The sequence below is a fragment of the Dendrobates tinctorius genome, unplaced genomic scaffold (assembly GCF_039654945.1).
Source record: "Dendrobates tinctorius isolate UK_male_01 unplaced genomic scaffold, ASM3965494v1 ptg000090l, whole genome shotgun sequence".
Classification (NCBI taxonomy): domain Eukaryota; kingdom Metazoa; phylum Chordata; class Amphibia; order Anura; family Dendrobatidae; genus Dendrobates; species Dendrobates tinctorius.
In genome coordinates, this window is record NW_027361758.1 from 7,617,461 (window position 1) to 7,644,215 (window position 26,755).

Here is a 26,755-nt window from a genome sequence, read left to right on the forward strand (position 1 = left end):
TCCTGCTTTCTGTTTTCCTCATGAATGATTCATGAGGAAAGCAGGAACCGGAGAAGTCCCGGACCCCTCCGGTCACAGGCAGTGGGCGGGCCGGATGTGGCCCGGTGGCCGCCCCTTGCCCAGGTCTGCTCAAAATGAATGGGATTTGTTGATGTGTTACAGAGTTATCACCATATAAAGTAACATTGGTCAGAATTTAAAAAATTGGCCCCGTCACTAAGGGGTTAATATCATATGTGATGATACTAGATTAAAATTAATTTTTCAAACAATGCAGCTTTGGTAAACCCAATTAAACATTTTATCGAGTTAAGAGATTTCCATGTGTAGCGTTTATTAGCAGTCAAGTGACCTGATAGATTTCTTTATAAATGAAATATAGTACTGTAGTGTCTCCATCGCTGCACCTTACATATGTTGTGCCACTAACATTTGGGTCATCTTGATGAGAAAAAGTAAACTGATACATGTGTTCACTTACTTTAGATGAACTTCAAAGACGGAATGAAATAATTAGATCAATAACCAAAAGGATCAAATTATTGGAAGCGCATCAGCAGGATCGAAAGACAAAACTGGAGAATACCCAACAGCAACTTCAGGAAGTGTGTCTTAAAGCTTCAGAAACTAACAGCCATTGTCAAGACTTGGAGGTAGGTTTAAAGCCTCAGTAATAAACTTTGGATTGTGTCACCGTACTCTGCTTTTTGTTTCTTTCTTTTGTTACATTCAGTAGAAATGCCAAGGAGGCACAGTTACACATAGTCCTAAATTGTACTCATAAGGGAGAAAAGTAGAAGCTCATGTAAACGGCAAAGCCATATACATGGCACTTGTAAGGCGATACATGGAAATTATTTGGGTCTGTTTTACTTGAAACACTGTGAATATACCCTGCAATGCAGTGTGCAGTGGAGCACTCCATGTATATCATGTTAAAAAAAAATCCCAGCAATTTCTGTGTACAGAATGGGGCCATTGCTGTCAATAGCTGATTTATTATAGATCAGTAGAAAATATAACAGTCAAGGGGATTCTAAGATCTAATTGCACAGTAGTAGAATACCATGGGAAAATTCAATGAAAACATTTTTGCCCATATATTACAACTTCAGAAAAAATTAAAGAGAAAGGCCATCACGCCGAAACGCGCGTCAGGGTGGACACACCGGGTGGGCTGCTGCTTAGTCTGATCAGGTAAACACTTAACTCTTTCATTATAGCATATGTTTGATATATTTACAACATGACGCCTGGTCTTGCCATTTACATAGGCCAATTGGGGGTAGTGCAATATGCATGAGCGCATACATTTGTAGCCAGTGATTGAATGTTATTTACATTCATTTCCCCCCCCTCGCCCACCTGTGTGTGCCCTTTTGTTTCCTTACATGTGCAAATTGGCTTGGATCATGGTCTCCAACTGTGTTTTCCATTTATCCTTTAATTATTTAATAAATTGTGTCTGCATTTACCATATTTCTTTGGGATTTGTTTGATCGTTTCTTTTTTCCTTGTATATTTTCAGTAGTAGAATGCAAATGATTTTACAGTAAAGTAGTTTTGTGAATTGATGTCATGTTAATGTGGTAATAAAGATATTTTTACTTTTTAAAAGCCTGGTCTTATTTGACTTGTCTTGTTAGGAAAAAAATCAAAGTTTAAATTATTCCGTTTTGGAGCTGTCTGCCCAAGTGGGACGATTAAAGGCCGGGGAACAGGAGCTTTCCACTTTGTTGAAGCTGAAGGTGATGGTGTATTCTTTCTAACAAATAATTATTATATATTGATTTTAAAAATGATGCTGCACCACAGTAGTCAGTAATAGAGTGCACATGGCATGAAGACGTCCGCTAATGTCTGTGGCATGTTTAAATTCAAGTACCCAGTTCTTTTCTCTTTCGCCTCATTGGGGGACACAGAGACCATGGGGTGTATGCTGCTGCCACTAGGAGGCTGACACTATGCACAAAAAAAGGTTAGCTTCTCCTCCGCAGTGTACACCCCACCGACCAGCAGGAAATTCCTCAGTTAGTGAGAAAGCAGTAGGAGAAGTAACAGAACAGATTGAAAACAGAACAAACAACTCAACTGTAAACAACAATCAATCATAAGAACAGGAGTTGTAGAACATGGGAGGGTGCTGTGTCCCCCAATGAAGGCTCCGAGAAACAAATTTTACGGTAAGCAACCCAAAAATCCTGTTTTCTCTTTCGCCTCATTGGGGGACACAGAGACCATGGGACGTCCCAAAGCAGTCCCTGGGGTGGGAAAAACAAACTTCCAGCGGACTCACTACCGCAGCCTGCAGGATCCTTCTACCTAGGCTGGCGTCCACCGAAGCATAGGTGTGGACCTTGTAGAATTTCACAAACGTGTGAACCGATGACCAGGTTGCAGCTTTAGTGTCAGTAGGAGGCGGACACGGGTCTTTCATTAGACCCTTATCTACCTTGATGTGCGTCGTTCCTTTTCAGGTTTCCGGAGGGATACAGTGTGAGAAGTCACAACTGTACTCCCACAAAGAGGCTATGAGTACGGCGTGTACTGCCACCCCGTATCCTCATAGCTCTCCTTGCGGACCACAAGCTCGGCACAGGTGCGTGCCAGCAACGGATGGTCCTTGCCCCCGCCTCCCACCCACTCGCCCTCCAGAGCCTGTCGGTCGGACGAGGCGCGGACACGGGAAAGATTACAGACAGCGTTGGATAAAGAAGGTACCTTTATGGAGCATGGAGCGGCGCCAGGGCAGCGCCTCAGGTTCTATACGCTGCCCGCGCCTCCCGACGGTCGCCGCATTTCATCTAAGCCCCGGGCGGGCCTTGTTCCCCCCCCCCCGCCGGTATTCATCGGGGGCTTCATCTCAGAGCCCGGTTCAGGCGGCGTCTTCTTTGTGGGTGGCCGCGGCAGCATTGCGGGACTTCCGCGCCGCCCCGTGCTGACAGGCGGCCGCCGTCTCAAATTTAGTCCCCGGCTTCATTTTGGGCCTTCGTGCCCGTCGTGGCCACGCCCCCCGTTCACTCACATAGGCCGGCTGCGCTCCCGCCCTTTCCTAGACCCACCACCTCTCTTGGGCTGTGGCTGGGTAGGGGGGGCGGTTTCCCTTGGTTCAGGCGGCTAGCTCCGCCTTTCTTGTCCATCCTGAACCGCGTTTTTTCCCTTCACCTCAGGCTGCCGCCATCTTTGCAGCCTGTCAGCCGGAGACGAAAAACGGACGTCAGTTACCCCCTGCTGGGGTCCTGCAATTTCATGAGCCTGGTACATCGCTTTGGGGACACCGGACCATGAGTAGTTCTGCAACGGCAGACTGACACCCTCCTCTGCCTTTCTGTCCCCCAACCTTCCAGCATTTCTTCAGGGTCTTTCTTCATTCATTATGCCTAACTCTAAGGCTAAGTGCACACGTACCGGAACTCTCGCGGAAATTACAGCGAGAATTCCGGAATTCCATTCCGCGGGAAAATCGCATTTTAAATTCCCGAGATTTTCCCGCGGAAAAACTAGCATTTTGCAAGCGTATTTAGAACTGATTGACAGGTTGGTCACACTCGTCAAACATAGTGTTTGATGAGTGTGACCAACTTTTTACTACTGAGGCCGCCTATGCGGCCTCAGTAGTAAAAGATAAAATGCAAAACAACAAAAAAAAAAGGTGTTATTCTTACCTTCCGACGTCCCGCGCAGCCGTTCCCAGTAATCCTTTGCAAAAATGCCCGCGATGACGTCAGTTCTCGCGGGATCGCGATGTCTCGCGGTAATTCGTGATCCCGCGAGAACGGACGTCATCGCGGGCATTTTCGCAAAGGATTACTGGGGACGACAGCGTGGAGAGAGGCGGGAAGGCTGCGCGGGACGCCGGAAGGTGAGAATAACAATATTTTTTATTTTAAATTCTATTTTTTACAGGGATATGGTACCCAAAGCCCAGAGGACAGTCTCCTCTCCTCCGGACCGTGAGTACCATCCGCAAATGTTCTGCTTACTTTCCACATGGTGGGCACAGCCACATGCGGGAAGTAAGCGGAACAATGCATTCCTATGGGTGCGGGATCGCCGCGATTCCGCAAAATTAATGAGCATGCTGCGGTTTTTACCGCGAAGTGATTCCGCCGCGGTAAAAACCGCAGCATTAGCACAGCATTGCGGAATCCCATAGGAATGCATGGGATGCTTATTTTTCGCGTTTTCGCGGCAAAATCGCGCGGTTAAAAGCGCCGCGGAAACGCGAAAAAAACGCCACGTGTGAACTCAGCCTAAGGCTGAGCGTGGCTGTCCGCCGGCCCCCACGGGCTCTCTAGTCCAGTTCTTCGCATGCTCCTCATGCAATCGCAAACTTCCCTCAGGTCAGCCTACTCCCCTATGCCTGGACTGCAGCAATCCCATTCAGCATGACCCCGTCCAGGAACCATCTATTGCGCCACGTGAAAGCGAACCCCCCCCATTCCTGGTTGGGCCTCGTCTCTTTCACAATCTGTGGCAGACCTCACCAGGGTGTCTCAGTCCCTTGATAAGTTGCCCCTGGACACTTCTGCAGGGTCCAGCAGGTCACATGAAGCTCCATCTGAGCCAGCCAGCAAAAGCCGCAAAAGGCCCAGACAGGATCTCCTGCCGGGATCCTCTCCTGGCCTCACATCCCCACATAGTTCTTCCCAGCAGTCGCCCTCCTGTGCCTCCTCTCCCGAGTCAGGTGAGGCGTTATCGGATGTGTCATCCGAAGAGATCTTAGAGCTGGATTCGGATCCAGGACGCGGACATGAAGGTTACGGTACAGAACCTCATTGCTGCGATTAATCACACCTTCGAAATCTCAGACTCCCCTGCGGAATCCTCAGAACAGGAGGTTTCGTTCAGACGGGCAGAAATACCTTCCAGGGTCTTCGCCTCCCACCCTGAGTTTGGCAAGATCCTTACCAGGGAAAGAGAAAATCCGACCAGGCGCTTTCAAAGAGGGAAGCGCCTCGGCGTGCTGTACCCGTTTGCCAAAGAGCTCACCGACAACTGGTCTGCTTCCCCCTCGGTAGACGCACCCGTGTCCAGACTTTCTAACAACACGGTCCTCCCGATTTCAGGTGTGGCGTCACTAAAGGATTCTAATGATAGAATTATAGAATCTTTAGCAAAGTCAACATTCGAAGCGGCTACAGCAGTGCTAAGCCCAGCCTTCGCTTCATCTTGGGTAGCGAAGGCCATAGCCACTTGGGCAGAGGATCTCTGTAAGGGCATCCTAGATAAGGCCCAACCGGAGCAATTGACCGATCTGGCAAACCAGATTTCCCATGCAGGGGATTATCTGCTTTCTGCTTCGTTGGATGCCGCGTCGTGCGCTGTTCAGGCGTCAAGCAACGTAGTGGCAATCCGACGTACAATTTGGCGTAAGGCTTGGCAGGCGGACTTGTCTTCTAAAAAGTCTCTTACCAATCTGCCTTTTCAGGGAGCCCGTCTCTTTGGATCCCAGCTGGACCAGATTATTAAGGATGCCACTGGAGGCACGAGTTCCCTCCTCCCTCAGTCCGAGCCTCACAGACCCCCGCTAAGGCGTCAGTTTCGGCCCTTTCGAGCTTTCCGCCGTTTCAATACGACAGAGAACTTCTCTAACCAACAAAGACCGCAAGCACGCCAGGATAGAAAGAAGGTGTCCTTCAGACCCACTCCCTCCTGGCGATCTCACTCCTCCCAGGGCAGACCCTCCAGGTCTAGATCTGGACAGTCCACATCAGCATGACTATCAACGACCTCCCGTGGGTCCCTCCCAATTGGGAGGTTGACTCCTTTTCTTCAAGGACGTCCGGCTAGCCTCAGTAGAGGACGCTTGGGTCAGGGAAGTTGTATCTTCAGGATACAAGATAGAGTTCGTTTCTCATCCCCGGGATCGTTTCTTCGAGTCCCGACCTCCAAAAGACCCTGCCTTAGTTCCGGAGTTCTTTGCGTCCATCGCCTCTCTCCTCAGTTCCGGAGTGATTGTGCCCGTTCCCGAATCAGAACGTTTCACAGGGTTTTATTCAAACCTGTTTGTGGTGCTGAAAAAAGGCGGTATAGTTCGCCCCATCTTGGACCTCAAGTTACTCAACAAGAGAGTCCGACTGCGTCTTTTCCGAATGGAGTCTCTTCGGTTGGTAATCGCTTCCATGGAGACGCAGGAGTTCATGTGTTCAATAGGCATCTTGAATGTCTATCTACATGTTCCCATCCGGCCATCAGAAATTCCTGCGTTTCGCGATTCGCCAGGAACTTTACCAGTTTATTGCTCTGCCGTTCGGTCTCGCCACCGCACCCAGAGTATTTACAAAGATCATGGCGGCGTTGATGGCCTTGTTGAGAATCAGAGGTCTCGTTCTTTTTCCGTACCTCGACGACATTCTGATCAAAGCTCCATCCTTTCATCAAGCTCGCCAAAGTTTTACCATCGTCCTCGACACCCTGTCCAATTTCGGGTGGCTCATCAACAAAAAGAAGTCCTGCCTTGTTCCGACACAACGTCTTGTGTTTCTGGGTCTATTGTTCGACACTCGTCGATCGAGGGTTTTTCTACCACAGGAAAAGATTTGTTCCCTGCAGCGGGATGTATGATCGCTGCAGATAATTATATGACTTCCATCTCTCCGGACAACAATGAAAGTCCTGGGAAAGATGGTGGCGGCGACAGAGGCGGTTCCCTTTGCCCAAATTCACTCCAGACCTCTCCAACACGCCATCCTGTCTCGGTGGAACAGGTCTGTTCTTTCCCTGGACCGTCCATTTCGTCTTTCATACCGGGTCAAGCAATCCCTCATTTGGTGGCTGACGTCTTCTCTCATCTCCCTGGGACGGTCATTCCTCCCCATTCACTGGCAGATTGTGACAACGGATGCCAGCCTCCTCGGCTGGGGAGCAGTGTTCCGCAATCACACTGTTCAGGGTCGATGGTCGACTCAGGAGTCAGCCCTGCCGATCAACATCCTCGAGATACGAGCGATTTATCTGTCTCTCGTTCACTGGGAGACACTTCTCAGGGGCCTGCCTATCCGGATTCAGACAGACAATGCCACAGCGGTGGCATATGTCAACCGCCAGGGGGGGACACGGAGTGTCTCAGCCCTGGCAGAAGTGTCCAAGATTCTTCATTGGGCAGAGGTTTCAGTCCCGGCAATATCCGTGGTGCACATTCCCGGCGTGGACAACTGGGCCGCCGATTTTCTCAGTCGCGAGGGTCTCGCGGTGGGAGAGTGGTCCCTACATCCGGAGATATTTCTCCAGCTTTGCCGTCGTTGGGGAACCCTGGACGTAGATCTGCTAGCTTCTCGCCTCAACAGGAAAGTCCCACAGTTTGTATCCAGGGCTCGAGATCCTCTCGCAGTGGGCGCCGACGCTCTGGCCATTCCTTGGTTGCAGTTCGAGCTCCCCTACCTGTTCCCTCCCCTGCCTCTTCTTCCCAGGCTGTTGAAGAAAATCAAGGCGGAAGGAATTCCAGTCATCCTCATCGCCCCGAATTGGCCCAGAAGGTCTTGGTTCGCGGACATCGTCAACCTTCTCGCGGACGCCCCCTGGAAGCTTCCAGACAGAGCAGATCTGCTGTCTCAAGGTCCGATTTGCCACCCCAATTCTCGGCCGCTCAATTTAACGGCGTGGCTGTTGAGACCGAGGTTTTGAAACGATCAGGATTTTCCGATCGAGTTATTCATACCATGATCCGAGCCAGGAAGCCATTGTCTTCTTATGTATTACCGTACTTGGAAAGCCTATTTCACTTGGTGCGAGACCAATGACATTCCGCCCATGTGTTTTTTGCTCCCTTCTGTCCTGGCGTTCCTTCAAGCGGGGCTGGATGCGGGTCTTGCCCTCAGCTCTTTAAAGGGTCAAGTGTCGGCGCTGTCCATTTTATTTCAGAAGACGTTGGCATCCAGTCCTCCGGTTAAAACCTTCCTTCAAGGTGTGGCTCACACGGCTCCTCCGTACCGAGCGCCCGTAGATCCATGGGATCTTAATCTGGTTCTCGAGGTTCTGCAAGGTCCTCCCTTTGAACCTCTCAGGGATGTTTCCCTTTCTCTTCTTTTGTGGAAAGTAGCCTTTCTGGTAGCCATCACCTCCATCCGGCGCGTGTCGGAATTGGCGGCTCTCTTGCCGCTCCCCTTTCTTGGTACTCCACCAGGATAAGGTAGTTCTGCGGCCTCCGCCCTCTTTCCTTCCTAAGGTGGTGTCCACTTTCCACCTCAATGAGGATATTGTTCTCCCGTCCTTTTGTCCGAGTCCTACTCATCCTTGGGAGCGATCTTTGAGCAAGCTGGACTTAGTCAGGGCGATGAAGGTCTACCTAACTAGGACGACTTCTTTGCGGAAGACAGATTCTCTCTTCATCATTCCAGATGGGGCGCGGAAAGGTCACCCGGCCTCCAAAGCTACTATTGCTCGCTGGATCAGATCGGCAATTTTGGAGGCCTACCAGGTCAAACATCGAGTGGCCCCTCCGGGAATTAGAGCGCACTCTACCCGGGCAGTGGGTGCCTCCTGGGCGGTACGTCACAGAGCTTCCGCGCTGCAGCTTTGCAAAGCTGCAACCTGGTCATCGGTTCACACGTTTGTGAAATTCTACAAGGTCCACACCTACGCTTCGGCGGACGCCAGCCTAGGTAGAAGGATCCTGCAGGCTGCGGTAGTGAGTCCGCGGGTCTGATGGAAGTTTGTTTTTCCCACCCCAGGGACTGCTTTGGGACGTCCCATGGTCTCTGTGTCCCCAAATGAGGCGAAAGAGAAAACAGGATTTTTGGGTTGCTTACCGTAAAATTTGTTTCTCGGAACCTTCATTGGGGGACACAGCACCCTCCCATGTTCTACAACTCCTGTTCTTATGATTGTTGGTTGTTTACAGTTGAGTTATTTGTTCTGTTTTCAATCTGTTCTGTTACTTCTCCAACTGCTTTCTCACTAACTGAGGAATTTCCTGCCGGTCGGTGGGGTGTACACTGTGGAGGAGGAGCTAACCTTTTTTTGTGCATAGTGTCAGCCTCCTAGTGGCAGCAGCATACACCCATGGTCTCTGTGTCCCCCAATGAAGGCTCCAAGAAACAGATTTTACGGTAAGCAACCCAAAAATCCTGTCTTCTCCTTTGACATTCCGACATACACATATAATGGTCGGCCTAGCCAAAATTAATCTAATGTGTTTGGACAGCCAGATGGTAGACAGAGCAGAGGACTGAGGCGCTTTCTACAGATAAAGGAGGAAAAGGGGTAATATGGTTCAATCGTTTTTTCCCAGAGATTTATCAGATTGTTTTAAAATAAATTCCAACCTTTTTCTTTATTTCCATAAATATATATTATTTTATTCTCGTTTCCTGCCAGGATACTAGTCTCTGCGCTCATATCACAGCGTTATCATGTGGGTTCTTAATGCTTCCATACAAGTAATATTGGCAACATTGGGATTTTCAGTATCCCTGCTCCTACTCTATAAGATCCCACTCTATTTCTCATTCTCTCATGTTTGCCTTTCATTGCCTTACCTGTTCCCATTAGAGAGATCTGGAAGGTGTAACTGATTTCTACAGTGCTGGCCACCATACTGGATACAGAGGCTTGTGGGAGTGATCTTATTTTCAGATGAAGATGAAGTGAAGACTGTTCAGACCGGCTGCCATGCTAAAAATGGGAATATGGAAGACCGAGCAGGACGACCTGTGCTTGTATTTCTCTGTAACATGTTGTCCCTAACTGGCAATACCTTCACACTACGACAAAGTTGTTTTCACTGCAGAAAAGCAGCAGCAATAGGGTTTGAGTATATAGCGAAGTCATAGTCATTTAGCGTCCCTTCACAAAGCAAATATGCTAAGGAAATCGTTTTTCACCCATGCAACATTTCATCTAGAAACACCCAACCCAAAAGCCGGTTTGTATCAGAATCGTATGGGTGAATGTAGGTTTCAGCTGCTTGACGTGCTTCCTCGGTTTTTATGTTTGAAGGACATTGTGCCAAACGATTCCCTGCTAAACAAGGAAGGATGGGAGACAGTTTAGACCTACCTAGACTGAATTGTGACAAGTGGCACATACTTTTGCTAGTCTGAGATTAGCGGACTTGTACTTCAGAAGAAATGGATGGCTCCTTGTCTACTTGCCCGTGTCTGGGAACTATAGTCAGACAGCCTGGCCAAGAAGTTCTGCACTTGCTCTGGACAATCATTCTTGAGAACCTGTCCATATTCTGCAAAACAAAGCAAGAACCATGTAATCAAGGGTGTCAAAAAATAAATACTGAAAGGGAGTAGATAGTCAACAAAATGGTGTATAATAAAAAAGTAAGATACTTACTTGCAAATATACTTCATTTTACCTGATTGGAACTGATTTAAAGGAGAGATGATAATACCATGTTAACAAAAATTGTTACTTTTCTTTGTGATTTTTCTCTGTGATTTTCTATTCTTTTTAAATCAGATATTTTTTATTTGAACATTTTCCAACAAAACAGGTATAACAACCTAGGGGAACATAGTCCCCCATCTTAACAAAAATAAACATATTATATAGCGTCAATGTCACGTCTCCTTGAATAATAATAATTAGAAATACAAGAGAGGCTCCAAATGTGCTACATATAGACAAGACTTCTCTTTAATTCAGCAAAGGTACACTCAAATAAGACCTAATCGAAATCTCTGTAACTCTCTGGATGCAAGGCCCGAGCTGTCTATCCATAATGCCCAAATCTTTTCAAATTTTCCGATACAGCCTCTCTTCAAGTAAATTGCTTTTTCCATGTTAATCACCCAGTTCACCTTACTAATATATTCCGGAATGGAGGGCGTCTGATCATCCAACTAGTGCTGTGCTATCAACTTTCTAAACATATATAGCCACCGCTATTTTGCCATACTCATCTGTCGTTAGATCTTCAACATACCCCAATACACATACCATAGGTGAGCAGCCCAACCCCCCCGAATAAACCTTGTTAATGATATCAACTACTTCTTCCCATAGATGATCCAACTTGGGGCAAGACCACATCATATGAATAAGATCCGCAGACTGAGTCTTGCATCTATTGCACATAGGGTTGTCTCTGAGTCCAATATCATGCAAGAATTTTGGAGTTCTGTATTTTTGGTGTAATAACAGTAGTATCTGTGAATAACGATGGGATTCACTCAGGGACAAGTCCGGTACCCTCTCCAAAATTTCCAATCACTGATCGTCTTCAATAGGACCTATTGCCCCCTCCCATTTTCCCTTGGACTTCGACGGAAACTTTGAAAGCATCAAATCCAATACCATACACTAGATTATCGAAATCAGACCCCCTGATCCTTCAACCCCGGCTATTCTATCTATAACCCTATTTTGTGGGATCCCCTGCTCCAGCTGCCCACCCTCTGCTCGCTAGGCGTGTCGTAGTTGTAAATATCTATAAAACTCCTGCTTGGGTAGATCGAACTCCCTCTGTAGCTGTACAAATTCCTTCAGCTCCCTGTTCTCCTCTAATATCTGAGCAAATCCTCGAATTCCCCTTCTCTCCCACATACTGAATCCTTGTAATTTATGTAAATTTGGGAGCCATGGATTGTGATTTTCTATTCTTAGTGTCCTTTTAGTATACAAATAGTAGGTTTAGAAATTAGCATCCCGCATGAGAAGCAATTTAACCAGTTACAATGAAGTGGCACTCTGAGCCACTGCATGCTCAATGAAATAGATACAGTTCATACACAAGGAAGTGTTGGAGATAGTATAAATGGTAGAGTGAAAAAGACACAATGTAATACAATAGTTCAAGCCATAGAGTAGTCTCAATTTCTGAAGACAAACCAAGTCAACCTCCCGATGTCAGCAGTGCAGTACAACACCATTATAATCTTCAGCAAGTGAACAATAGATCCTGGTGGATGGTATCTAATGTTCTCATCAAGATGGCAGACTTCATAGCAAAATGTAATAGACTCCAATCAATATGGTTCTTTGGGCACCATTGTTTAAGCTGAACTCTGCATCTGGCACAGTCTTACTGGCCGTGTTTGATTTTATTTTTACTGACAAAAAAATACATTTACTAACAAATACATATATAGCACAATGAAATAATTTTGTTCTCGACTAGTTGCCTAATTAAGTGTTTTTCTTGTCCTAACTAAACAATATCTTATGTTTTTTCTATAGGACAAAGATATAATAGAAGCAACCAATCACATCACAGAGTTCACTTTTCGGCTCAAAGACCTTGAGACAGCGTTGCGTGAGACAAGACGGAAGGAAACTTCAGCCAAGAAAGAAATGCAAGAGCTAAAGCCCAGAATAAAAGGCTTGGAGACTGAACTTGATAAGCTAAATGGTATGTGATTATTTTGACAACTCTGAGGGTCAAAGGTTTGAACACCTCTTGCAATGGCAGCACAAGCTCTGATGTGTAAACTGTAGTGAAAAGTCTTCTCATGTGGTGTATTTTGACCTTTTAGGAGTAGAAAGCTGTATTTTTGGAATTAAAGTAAATGAAATAAACTGCTTGTGGACCACCAAAAACTTATTTAGTTGGGATGGGCAGCATGTAAGTCTGCAATTATGTTTTAGAATGTTATGGCTAAGTCAGCAACTGCATAAAGATTGTGATGCTGAAACAGCAGAAAGCAAGCTGACAGAGAAGGCAGACATGGTTTATTACCGTGTGTCTTACTGATCATTGTATAAACACTGTTGAATGAGAGCTGTGTTTACAGTACTGAAAGCGCTAATAACGCTTCCTCCTCTGGCCCAAGCGACCATGTAATCGCCAATTGATGCAGTAGAGATGGGCGAACTCGAACAATAAAGTTCGGGGTCTGTACCGAACACCTACTGTTGTTAGGGCATAGACCCTAAACACTGACTTCACCAGGAAGTCTGTGTTACTGTTTGGTTTCAGCCCCCCCGAACACCGGTGGCTCTGATTGGCCGAAAGATTAATATCACCGGACAGAGCGCTGAGGCTTCCACGCTGTTAGATAACAGTGTGAGCCCGCAGCTGTAGCCCGAGGTAAAAAGTTTAACCACGGTCACAGGAGTCGGCTGATGGGGACTACTACTCACATCAGCCTACACAGGCGCAGCTGATGGGAGTATTCATCAGCCAGCGCTATAAATAAATTTAAAAAAAAATGACAAGGGTTTCCCTGCATTTTGATAACCAGCCAAGCTAAACTGCAACCCCCAAATTTCAGCTTTATCATGACTGGTTATCAAGAATAGAGGAGTCCCCATGCCGGTTTTTGTTTTTTTTTAAATAAAAAAAAAAACGCTTGAGGCCTTAGCCTATTTTTGACAACCAGCCATGGATCTTGGCCCACAGCCCCAGCCTCGAAATAGCAGCCCACAGCCACCCAGAATTGGCACATCTGCTAGATGCGCCAATTCTGGTGCTTTGCCCGACTCTTCCCTCTTGCCTTGTGGGCTTAATGTCACCTTTGTATTGTCCGGTGACATCAAGCCAACGACTTAGTAATGCAGAGACGTCTATAAGGCGCCTATCTATTACTAATCCTATAGTTATATTTCAAATAAACATACAGCACAGCAAGTATAAAGTCCTTTATATAAAATAAAAAAAAACAACACATTTTTACTGGTGACCACCAATACATCTTAAAACTGTCCTGAGATATAAGTGCATAGCATCTCCCGACAGGTAAAAACTGCAGCAGCTGTCAGCAGTACACCATAGCGGACACCCTGCTGCGTCACTCACTATCAGTGTTGACCATGCCATTTAACCTCTTAAATGTTGCTGTCGATAGTAACTTCGGCATCTAGATGGTTCACAGAGTGGGGGGGGCTTCCTTTATTAACCCCATCAGGGCACCCTGTGATCATGATTGTGTGGTCCTGAACAGCCTTGTTCAGAGGTTAGCAACATTTAGGTGGTAAACATAACCTTTTTCTTTCCTGTCATACCACTTTGCATTATTTCTTGAAAGGCACCTGAAGGGTTAATAAACTACCTGACATTAGTTTTGATTATGTTGAGTTGTGCAGTTTTTAAAATTGTAACACTTTAAAGGGTTTTCTCCTACGCCTCATTGGGGGACACAGACAGTGGGTGTTATGCTGCTTGCCACTAGGAGGACACTAAGTAAACCAGAAAAAAAGTTGACTCCTCCCCTGCAGTATACACCCTCTCGCTGGATGAGATTTCACCAGTGCTTGCTTAGTGTCTGTAGGAGGCACTTGGGTTTGGCTCAGACCCCACCGTATTTATTTTCATTTTTGATTTTTCTGTAAATTTTTATTTTTTAATTAACGAAGTGAAGGGGCGACGGTTCCTGGAAACGGGCTGTGAGGCGCACACTCTGCCGGACTCCGGGTGACACCACAGGGCCACCACTATTCCTCCTGGGGACGCAGCACAGAACAGGGTAAGGCTGGTTTCACATTTGCGCTTTTGTGCGCTGCGCATCGTGCGCACCCGTGCGCATGCGCACTGCGCACCTATGTTTAACATGACGTGCGCATGGTCTTGCGCACACTTGCGTTTTCGTGCGCATGCGTTTTTTTTGTCTTTTGCGCCAGGCGCGCCAGACGCAACATGTTGGATTTTTTGGTGCGCCCTGTCTCGGCAAAAAAACGCATGCGCACGCTTGCGCACGGAATGCGCAAAAACAACACATTGAAGTCTATGGGAACGCATGCGTGCGCATGGTCTTGCGCACGGTTGCGTTTTTTGCGCATGCGTTTTTGAGTGAAACAAGTCTAGAATGTTCTCTAGACAATGGAAAAAATGTCACACCTAAAAATGCATGTGCATAAAAAAACGCAAACGCATGCAAAAACGCATGTAAAACGCAAGCAACGCTGCGTTTTTTTGACGCATCAGCGTGCGCATGATGTTAAAAAAACGCGCGTTTGTTTTGCGTTTTTCTTTGCGTTTTTTATGCGCACGATGCGCTGCGCAAAAAAACGCTAATGTGAAACTAGCCTAAGCTGCATCTGCCCTCAGAACAAAGCTTAACCCCTTCGCGGCACAATCCCTGCAGCTGCAGACCAGACTCTGCCTTTAACCCTTTCAGGAGCGCTATGTCTCAATCTAAGGAGGCTAAACGGGCTGCTAAGAAGCACACTGCGTTTTTTACCGTGTGTACCACTAAGTCTGCCTTGCCCAGTGCCCAGACTAGTCCATTATGCACGGGCTGCAACCCGGCCTACGCCTCCCGCCGCCACTGCGGGGCTTCCTGCGTTTAGTCCCCCTGAGTGGGCTGCGTCCCTGTCACGGTCGGTGGAGTCTCTGACCCAGGCCATAGACTCCCTCCGGAAAGCCTCTTTAAGTCAGAAAGCGTCTTTACAGCTCGAGCAGGGCTCTGGCGACGGCGGGGAACCGTCCACCAGCAGGGGCCGTACTCGCTCAAGGGATGGTCAGGCTAGGAAGCTGTGGGTATAACAGTAAATACACTTTCTCGCCTGGGATGGAAGATAAACTTCAAAAAAGTCCTTCCCAAAATCGGCCCAGCAGATTGCCTTTTTAGGAATGATCTTGGAAGCCCAGGCTAAGGGCATCTGGATCTAGGTGAGCCATATCCCATAGATCTTCTACGCAATGACTTGTTGCGGTATCCGGCGGACACCGACTAAGTAGGCGGTCTACTTTCATTCTGTCACACCTGGCTCGCGGTCGTCCATGACAAGTGGGTCAGGGAGCTGGTGTCCTCTGGATACAAGATAGAATTTTCTTCTCCCCCTCCAACTCGGTTTATCCGGTCCTCACCCCCCAAGAAAGACAAAAGCCTTCCTTTGGGCTGTTCAAGCTCTGCAAAGGGACGGAGTCCTCATTCCGGTTCCTCATCACAAAAGGTTCAGGAGTTTTTATTCAAACCTTTTTGTGGTTCCAAAAAAGGACGGGACGATGCGGCCCATACTGGATCTCAAACTGTTAAATCAGTTTGTCAAGGTACTGCGATTCCGAATGGAATCTCCGATCAGTTGTCACTTCCATGGAAAAAGGAGACTTCCTAGCATCCATCGACATCAAGGACGCTTACCTTCACATTCCGATCTGCTCGTCCCACCAGCAGTTCCTGCGTTTTGCAATTCACGAGGAACACTTCCAGTTCGTTGCCTTGCCCTTCGGACTCGCCACCGCCCCCAGGGTCTTTACCAAGGTCATGGCGGCTGTCATGGCCATTCTCCACTCTCGGAGAGTGGTGGTGTTACTGTATCTGGACGACCTGCTCATCAAGGGTCCTTCCCTTCCAGCCTGCGAGGAATCTGTGGGTATAACAGTAAATACACTTTCTCGCCTGGGATGGAAGATAAACTTCAAAAAAGTCCTTCCCAAAATCGGCCCAGCAGATTGCCTTTTTAGGAATGATCTTGGACACTTCCCACGGGTTGGTCATTCTCCTTCCAGAAAAGACCCAAGCCTTACAACAGGCAGCGCGGACTCTTTCCCGACCGGTTTCTCACTCCATTCGTTTCAGCATGAGAGTTCTCGTAAAGATGGTGGCAGCGATGGAAGCAGTCCCATTCGCACAGTTCCATCTCCATCCCTTACAACACGCATTGCTGTTAGCTTGGGACAAGAACCCTTTCTCCCTGGACCGTCGGTTCCTTCTGTCTCTGCGGGTCAGACAAGCCCTCGAGTGGTGGACACTGAAGTCCTCCCTGAATCAAGGGAGGTCTTTTCTCCCAGTAAGATGGTTGGTAGTAACCACCGACACAAGTCTTCTGGGCTGGGGTGCGGTCTTTGGTCACCAAATGGCACAGGGTCGTTGGTCAACTCGAGAGTCATGTCTCCCCATCAACATTTTGGAGATACGTGCGATCAGATTAGCTCCACGGAGTTTCCACCATCTCCTCGCAGGTCACCCCATCAGGATCCAATCTGACAACGCTACGGCTGTAGCGTATATCAACCGCCAAGGAGGTACTTGGAGCAGGATGGCCATGCATGAAGTGAGTCACATCCTCCATTGGGCCTAGACCAACCATTCGCCCATCTCAGCAGTCCACATCCCGGGCATAGAGAATTGGGTGGCGGATTTTCTCAGTTGCCAGGTCCTTGCCTCGGGAGAGTGGTCTCTCCATCCGGAAGTCTTTCAGCAGATTTGTCATCGTTGGGGGATTCCGGATGTGGATCTCATGGCCTCCAGACTAAACAACAAGGTGTCTCGGTTCATTGCCCGATCCATGCACCAAGGGAGTGGACGCCCTAGTTCTGTCGTGGCACCGGTTCCGGGTCCCGTACATCTTCCCCCCTCTTCCCTTGCTTCCAAGGGTAATCAAGAAGATCAGAACAGAAGGAGTACCAGTGATCCTAGTCGGGCCAGATTGGCTGCGCCAAGCATGGTACGCAGAACTGATACAACTAATCGCCGACGTCCCCTGGCGACTTCCGGATCACATGGATCTTCTCTCACAGGGCCCAATTTACCACCAGAACTCCGGTGCCCTGTCTTTGACGGCGTGGCCGTTGAATCCTGGATTTTAGCACAGGCTGGGTTCTCTCACGACGTGATTTCCACCATGATTAGTGCTAGGAAGCCTGTGTCCATGCGCATCTATCACCGCACCTGGAAAACCTTTTTTTCATGGTGCAAGGATCATGGTCGATCCCCTCTGGTGTTTTCCATTCTGGCCATATTGGAATTCCTTCAATCTGGATTAAAGTCAGGCCTCACACTTAGCTCGCTCAAGGGCCAAATTTCGGCCTTGTCAGTGCTATTCCAACGCAAAATTGCCACCAAACTTCAGGTCAAGACGTTCATTCACGGAGTTTCCCATGTGACGCCTCCGTATAGAAGGCCATTGGAATCATGGGACCTTACCCTGATTCACGGGGCCTTACAGGAGGCTCCTTTCGAACCGCTGCAGGACATGCTACTGACCGTTCTCTCTTGGAAGGTGGTCTTTCTAGTGGCAATTACGTCAATCAGACGAGTTTCGGAATTGGCGGCCCTGTCCTGCCACCCTCCGTTCCTGAACTTTAATCAGGACAAGGCAGTTCTCAGGACGTTCCCGTTCTTCCTGCCCAAAGTCATATCCTCTTTCCATCTCAATGAGGAAATTGTTTTGCCTTCTTTTTGTCCGGCACCTGTCCATCACATTGAGAAGGCCAACCACACCCTGGATGTGGTTAGGGCTCTGAGACGGTACATCTCGCGGACGGCTCCCTTCTGCAAGTCAGATGCCCTGTTCATACTTCCAGAGGGGCATAGGAAGGGTCTAGCCGCTTCAAAAGCAACGCTAGCCAGGTGGATTTGCTTGGCGATTCAGGAATCCTACCGTGTCAGGAATGCGCCTGTCCCAGCAGGGATTAAGGCGCACCCTACCCGCTCAGTGGGCCCTCTTGGGCCATTCAGCACCAGGCCTCGGCAGAACAGGTCTGCAAGGCTGCGACTTGGTCCAGTCTGCATACTTTTACAAAACATTACCAAAATCATTCCGAGGCCTCTGCGGATGCAGCTCTCGGCAGACGCATCCTGCAATCGACAGTACCACAGTGTTGAGTCAGTGGTACATAGGGTATTAGCAGATGTATGCTCCCTACCCAGGGACTGCTTGTCTGTGTCCCCCAATGAGGCGTAGGAGAAATAGGAATTTTTTGCGTACTCACTGCAAAATCCTTTTCTCAAAGCTAATCATTGGGGGACACAGCACCCACCCTGTTTAGCCTATTGGTTCACTGTAGCATTCTTAGGTTTTGACACAGTTATGGTTATTGTTGACTGTTTATGCTCCTACAGCTTTTTTCACCGAACTGGAGAAATCTCATCCAGCGAGAGGGTATATACTGCAGGGGAGGAGTCAACTTTTTTTCTGGTTTACTTATTGTCCTCCTAGTGGCAAGCAGCATAACACTCACTGTCTGTGTCCCCCAATGATTGGCTCGGAGAAAAGGATTTTACGGTGAGTACACAAAAATCCCTATTTCCATTTTATAGGTCCAAAGCCACTTCCAAACTGAATAGGTCCCTAAAAAAATTAATATGTAACTTTTCTAGAAAAAAATTAAAAATTACTGCAACAATTGTAAAGCTTCTAACATCCTAATAAAATAAGAGAAAACTTTACAGATGGTGCTGATGTAAAGCAGACATGAGGGAAATGTTAGTTAACTATTTTGTGTGCTGTGACTGTCTAGCTTAACCCCTTTCTGCCATATGATGTACTATCCCGTCCATGTGCCCTGGGACTTAATTCCCAGGGACGGGATAGTACGTCATAGTGATCAGCAGCGCTCACGTGGTGAGCGCTGCTGATCGCGGCCAGGAGTCAGCTATGTGTCAGGGACGGTCACGGGCCGCCCTCGACATGTTAACACCTGGCACACTGCGATCAAACACCATTGGAGTGTACCGGGGGTTTATGGAAGCATCGGCAGGGAGGGGGCTTCCTCCATGCTTCCCTGCGACCCCCCCCCCCCCGCAGCAGCGCGATGTGCAGCGCTGCTGCAGGGGCCTCCTTCTCTGCAGGTCCCCGGATCCAAAATGGCGGCGGGGGCCTGCAGGGCGCCGGCTTCCTCAGTGCCTGCAAAGCGGAAGGCACGAGGAAGCCTTCTGTACTGCCTGTGACAGATCGCTGATCTGTCACAGCGATCTGTGATGTGGCAGATCAGCGATCTGTCACATGACAGTTATGTCCCCTCTGGGACAATGTAATAAAGTTAAAAAAAAAAAAATAAATTGTAAAAATAATTTATAAAAAAATCGCTAAATAAAAAAAGATATATTCCCTAATAAATTGATTTTTTGGAAATAAAAAGAAACAAAACAATAAAAGTACACATATTTGGTATCGCCGCGTCCGTAACGACCTGCCGTATAAAACTGACCCATTAATTAACCCTCTTAGCGAACCCCTTAAAAAATAAAAATAAAAAACTAAGCAAAAAATAATGCTTTATTATCATACCGCCGAACAAAAAGTGCAATAACGCGCGATCAAAAAGACGGATATAACAATGGTACCGCTGAAAGTCATCTTGTCCCGCAAAAAATGAACCGCCATACAGCGTCACCAGTGAAAAAATAAAAAAGTTATAGCTCGCAGAATAAAGCGATGCAAAAATAATTATTTTTTTTATAAAATTGTTTTCATTGCATAAAAGCGTCAAAACAGAAAAAAACGACATAAATGAGGTATCTCTGTAATCGTACTCACCCGAAGAATAAAACCGCCTTATCAATTTTACCGCACGCGGAGCGGTGTAACCACACCCCCCAAAAGAAATTCTTGAAATGCTGGCTTTTGTTCATTCTGCGTCCCAAAAATCGGAATAAAAAGCGATCAAAAAAGTCACGTGCCCGAAAATGGTACCAATAAAAATGTCAACTCGTCCCGCAAAATATAAGACCTCACATGACTTGGTGGGTCAAAATACGGAAAAACTATAGCTCTCAAAATGTGGTGATGCAAAAACTATTTTTACAATAAAATGCGTCTTTTAGCGTGACAGCTGCCAAAAATAAAAACCCGCTATAAATAGTAAATCAATACCCCCCCTTTATCACCCCGTTAGTTAGGGAAAAATAATAAAATTAAAGAAATGTATTTATTTCTATTTTCCCGCTAGGGTTAGGGCTAGGGTTAAGGTTAGGGCTGAGATTAGGGTTAGGGGTGTGTTGGGGTTAGGGTTGGAGTTAGAATTGGGGGGGTTTTCACTGTTTGGTCACATCAGGTGCTCTCCAAACGCAACATGGCATCTGATCTCCATTCCAGCCAATTCTGCGCTGGAAAAGTCAAATGGTGCTCCTTCCCTTCCAAACTCTGCCATGCGCCCAAACAGTGTTTTACCCCCACATATGGGGTATAAGCCTACTCAGGACAAATTGCAAAACAACTTTTGGGGTCCAATTTCTCCTGTTACCCTTAGGAAAATACAAAATTGGGGGCAAAAATATCATTTTTATGGAAAAAAAATGATTTTTTTATTTTCACGCCTGGGCGTTATAAACTTCTGTGAAGCACTTGGGGGTTCAAAGTGCTCACCACACATCTAGATAAGTTCCGTGGGGGGTTTAGTTTCCAAAATGGGGTCACTTATGGGGAGTTTCAACAGTTTAGGCACATCACGGGCTCTCCAAACGCGACATGACACCCGCAGACCATTCCATCAAAGTCTGCATTCCAAAACGTCACTGCTTCCCTTCCGAGCCCCGACGTGTGCCCATACAGTAGTTTTCTCCCACATATGTGGTATCAGCATACTCAGGACAAATTGGACAACAACTTTTGGGGTCCAATTTCTCCTGTTACCTTTGGGAAAATAAAAAAACGGGGACTGAAAGATCATGTTTGTGGAAAAAATATGATTTTTTTATTTTCACGCCCGGGCATTATAAACTTCTGTGAAGCCCTTGGGGGTTCAAAGTACTCACCACACATCTAGATAAGTTCCTTGGGGGGGTCTAGTTTCCAAAATGGTGTAATTTGTGGGGGATTTCCACTGTTTAGGCACATCAGGGGCTTTCCAAACGCAGCATGGCGTCCAATCCCAATTCCAGCCAAAAAAGTCAAATGGCGCTGCTTCCCTTCCGAGCTCTGCCATGCGCCCAACTAGAGGTTTACCCCACATATGGGGTATTAGCGTACTCAGGACAAATTGCACAATAACTTTTGGGGTCCTATTACCCTTGGAAAAAAAAAATTGAGGGTGAAAAGATCATTTTTGTGGAAAAAATATGATTTTTTAATTGTACGACTGTACGTTATAAACTTCTGTGAAACCCTTGTGGGTTCAAAGTTCTCACCACATATTTAGATAAGTTCCTTGGGGGGTCTAGTTTCCAAAATGGGGTTACTTGTGGGGGGCTTCCACTGTTTAGGTACATCAGGGGCTCTCCAAACGTGACATGGCGTCCGATCTGAATTCCAGCCAGTTTTGCATTGAAAAAGTCAAACGGCGCTCCTTCCCTTCTGAGCTCTGCCATGTGCCGAAACAGTGGACCCCCCCCCACATTTCAGGTATCAGCGTACTAAGGACAAATTGCACAATAACTTTTGCAGTTCAATTTCTCCTATTACCCTTGGTAAAATAAAAAAAAATTGGACCTAAAGTAATTTTTTTGTGAAAAAAAGTTAAATGTTCATTTTTTTTTTTTTAAACATTCAAAAACTTCCTGTGAAGCACCAGAAGGGTTAATAAACTTCTTGAATCTGGTTTTGAGCACCTTGAGGGGTGCAGTTTTTAGAATGGTGTCACTTTTGGGTAGAGTTGAGCGACTTTGGTCGGATCGGGTTTCGTGAAACCCGAATGAAACAAAATAAGTTTCAGATGAAACTCGTCCGACTAGAGCAAAAAAAAGTCGGAGTTTCGTCCGACTTTTATTTCCCATTGACTTGCATTGGGGTCGGGTTTCGGACGAAATTCCGACTTTGTTTTCTCTAGTCGGACGAGTTTCATCTGAAACTTATTTTGTTTCATTCGGGTTTCACGAAACCCGATCCGACCAAAGTCGCTCAACTCTACTTTTGGGTATTTTCTATCATAGATCCCTCAAAGTGACTTCAAATGTGATGTGGTCTGTAAAAATAAAATGGTGTTGCAAAAATGAGAAATCGCTGGTCAACTTTTAACCCTTATAACTTCCTCACAAAAAAAAAATTTGGTTCCAAAATTGTGCTGATGTAAAGTAAACATGGGGGAAATGTTACTTATTAACTTTTTTGCGTGACTTATCTCTGTGATTTAAGGGCATAAAAATTCAAAGTTGGAAGTTTTCACCAAATTTCCGTTTTCACAAATAAACGCAAGTTAATTGAATGACATTTTACCACTAACAAGAAGAACAATATGTCACGAGAAAACAATGTCAGAATCAGTGGGATCCATTGAAGTGTTACAGAGTTATTACCTCATAAAGGGACAGTGGTCAGAATTGTAAAAATTGGCCCGGTCATGAACGTGCAAACCACCCTTGGGAGTTAAGGGGTTAAAAGAATAATCATTCAAAGTTTGAAAATTGCTAAGTTTTAGAAATGTGTCAAATTTTAGATGTTCTAAATAAACGCAAAACATATCAATCTAAATTTATCATTATCTTAACCCCTTTACCCCCAAGGGTGGTTTGCACCTTCATGACCGGGCCAATTTTTACAATTCTGACCACTGTCCCTTTATGAGGTAATAACTCTGAAACGCTTCCATGGATCCCACTGATTCTGACAATAAACGGAATAAATGGAATAAACGTGCGTTTATTTGTGAAAAAAACGGAAATTTGGCGAAAATTTTGAAAACTACGCAATTTTCCAACTTTGAATTTTTATGCCCTTAAATCACAGAGATAAGTCACGCAAAAAAGTTAATAAGTAACATTTCACATATGTTTACTTTACATCAGCACAACTTGGGAACCAACATTTTTTTTTGTTAGGAAGTTAGAAGTAGAGTTGAGCGACTTTGGTCGGATCGGGTTTCGTGAAACCCGAATGAAACAAAATTTGAGTCGGATGAAACTGGTCCGACTAGGGCAAAAAAAAGTCGGAGTTTCGTCCGAAACCCGACCCCAATGCAAGTCAATGGGGAATAAAAGTCGGTATTGAGTGGATGAATATCATCCGCTCAATGCCGACTTTATTTCCCATTGACTTGCATTGGGCTCGTGTTTCGGACGAAACTTCGACTTTTTTTTTGCCCTAGTCGGACCAGTTTCATCCGACTCAAATTTTGTTTCATTCTGGTTTCACGAAACCCGATCCGACCAAAGTCGCTCAACTCTAGTTATAAGGGTTAAAAGTTGACCAGCGATTTCTCATTTTTGCAACACCATTTTATTTTTACAGACCACATCACATTTGAAGTCACTTTAAGGGGTCTATATGATAGAAAATACCCAAAAGTGACACCATTCTAAAAACTGCACCCCTCAAGATGCTCAAAACCAGATTCAAGAAGTTTATTAACCCTTCAGGTGCTTCACAGGAATTTTTTGAATGTTTAAAAAAAATGAACATTTAACTTTTTTTTCACAAAAAGAGTACTTCAGGTCCAATTTTTTTTATTTTACCAAGGGTAACAGGAGAAATTGGACTGCAAAAGTTATTGTCCAATTTGTCCTGAGTGCACTGATACCTGACATGTGGGGGGGGGGGGGGGGAACCACTGTTTCTGCCCATGGCAGAGCCCAGAAGGGAAGGAGCGCCGTTTGACTTTTTCAATGCAAAATTGGCTGGAATTCAGATCGGACGCCATGTCACGTTTGGAGAGCCCCTCATGTGCCTAAACAGTGGAAACCCCCCACAAGTGACCCCATTTTGGAAACTCGACCCCCCCAAGGAACATATCTAGATATGTGGTGAGAACTTTGAACCCACAAGGGCTTCACAGAAGTTTATAACGTACAGCCGTACAATTAAAAAATCATATTTTTTCCACAAAAATGATCTTTTCACCCTCAATTTTCCCAAGGGTAACAGGACCCTAAAAGTTATTGTGCAATTTGTGCTGAGTACGCTGATACCCCATATGTGGATGTAAACGACTATTTGGGTGCATGACAGCTCGGAAGGGATGCAGCGCCATTTGACTTTTTCGGCTGGAATTGAGATCGGACGCCATGTCGCGTTTGGAAAGCCCCTGATGTGCCAAAACAGTGTAAACCCCCCACAAATGACACCATTTTGGGAACTAGACCCCCAAAGGAACTTATCTAGATGTGTGGTGAGCACTTTGAACCCCCAAGGGCTTCACAGAAGTTTATAACGCCCGGGCGTGAAAATAAAAAAATCATATTTTTTTCCACAAACATGATCTTTTAGTCCCCAATTTTTTATTTTCCAAAGGGTAACAGGAGAAATTGGACCACAAAAGTTGTTGTCCAATTTGTCCTAAGTACGCTGATACCCCATACGTGGGAGAAAACTACTGTATTGGCACACGTCGGGGCTCGGAAGGGAAGTAGTGACGTTTTGGAATGCAGACTTTGATGGAATGGTCTGCGGGTGTCATGTCGCATTTGGAGAGCCTCTGATGTGCCTAAACTGTTGAAACTCCCCACAAGTGACCCCATTTTGGAAACTAGGCCCCCCACGGAACTTATCTAGATGTGTGGTGAGCACTTTGAACCCCCAAGTGCTTCACAGAAGTTTATAATGCCCAGGCGTGAAAATAAAAAAAAATCATATTTTTTTGCCACAAAAATGATATATTTGCCCCTAATTTTTTATTTTGCTAAGGGTAACAGGAGAAGTTGGACCCCAAAAGTTGTTTTGCAATTTGTCCTGAGTAGGCTGATGCCCCATATGTGGGGGCAAAGCACTGTTTGGGCGCATGGCAGAGCTTGGAAGGGAAGGAGCACCATTTGACTTTTTCAACGCAGAATTGGCTGGAATTGAGATCAGACGCCATGTTGCGTTTGGAGAGCACCTGATGTGCCTAAACAGTGGAAACCCCCCAATTCTAACTCCACCCCTAACCTCAACACACCCTTAACCCTAATCTCAGCCCTAACCCTAGCCCTAATGGGAGAATGGAAATAAATACATTTTTTTTAATTGTATTATTTTTCCCTAACTAAGGGGGTGATAAAGGGGGATTTGATTTACTATATACAGTTGTGGCCAAAAGTATTGACACCCCTGCAATTCTGTCAGATAATACTCAGTTTCTTCCTGAAAATGATTGCAAACACATTCTTTGGTATTATTATCTTCATTTAATTTGTCTTAAATGAAAAAACACAAAAGAGAATGAAGCAAAAAGCAAAACATTGATCATTTCACACAAAACTCCAAAAATGGGCCAGACAAAAGTATTGGCACCCTCAGCCTAATACTTGGTTGCACAACCTTTAGCCAAAATAACTGCGACCAACCGCTTCCGGTAACCATCAATGAGTTTCTTACAATGCTCTGCTGGAATTTTAGACCATTCTTCTTTGGCAAACTGCTCCAGGTCCCTGATATTTGAAGGGTGCCTTCTCAAAACTGCCATTTTTAGATCTCTCCACAGGTATTCTATGGGATTCAGGTCTGAACTCATTGCTGGCCACCTTAGAAGTCTCCAGTGCTTTCTATCAAACCATTTTCTAGTGCTTTTTGAAGTGTGTTTTGGGTCATTGTCCTGCTGGAAGACCCATGACCTCTGAGGGAGACCCAGCTTTCTCACACTGGGCCCTACATTATGCTGCAAAATTTGTTGGTAGTCTTCAGACTTCATAATGCCATGCACACGGTCAAGCAGTCCCGTTCCAGAGGCAACAAAGCAACCCCAAAACATCAGGGAACCTCCACCATGTTTGACTGTAGGTACCGTGTTCTTTTCTTTGAATGCCTCTTTTTTTCTCCTGTAAACTCTATGTTGATGCCTTTGCCCAAAAAGCTCTACTTTTGTCTCATCTGACCAGAGAACATTCTTCCAAAACGTTTTAGGCTTTTTCAGGTAAGTTTTGGCAAACTCCAGCCTGGCTTTTTTATGTTTCGGGGTGAGAAGTTGGGTCTTCCTGGGTCTCCTACCATACAGTCCCTTTTCATTCAGACGCCGACGGATAGTACGGGTTGACAATGTTGTACCCTCGGACTGCAGGGCAGCTTGAACTTGTTTGGATGTTAGTCGAGGTTCTTTATCCAACATCCGCACAATCTTGCGTTGAAATCTCTTGTCAATTTTTCTTTCTCGTTCGGGGGACACAGAGACCATGGGTGTATGCTGCTGCCACTAGGAGGCTGACGCTATGCATAAAAAAAAGTTAGCTCCTCCTTCGCAGTGTACACCCCACCGACCTGCAGGGAATTCCTTAGTTTAGCTTAGTGTCAGTAGGAGGTGGACACGGGTCTTTAATTAGACCCATATCTACCTCAATGTGCGTCGTTCCTTTTCAGG

The 26,755-nt window shown here is 46.2% G+C and overlaps 1 protein-coding gene across 5 annotated transcripts in view; it reads left to right on the plus strand.

Annotated features, from left to right (window-relative positions):
* Positions 1-26,755, plus strand: part of CCDC62 (coiled-coil domain containing 62) — a 61,804-nt gene that overhangs the window by 12,781 nt on the left and 22,268 nt on the right. For all 5 annotated transcript variants that reach the window (XM_073586045.1, XM_073586042.1, XM_073586044.1 and 2 more), the window contains 3 exons: positions 487-653; positions 1,647-1,748; positions 12,133-12,304. In XM_073586045.1, coding sequence (XP_073442146.1) covers positions 487-653; positions 1,647-1,748; positions 12,133-12,304 — 441 coding nt within the window. The remainder of the gene's footprint in view (positions 1-486; positions 654-1,646; positions 1,749-12,132; positions 12,305-26,755) is intronic.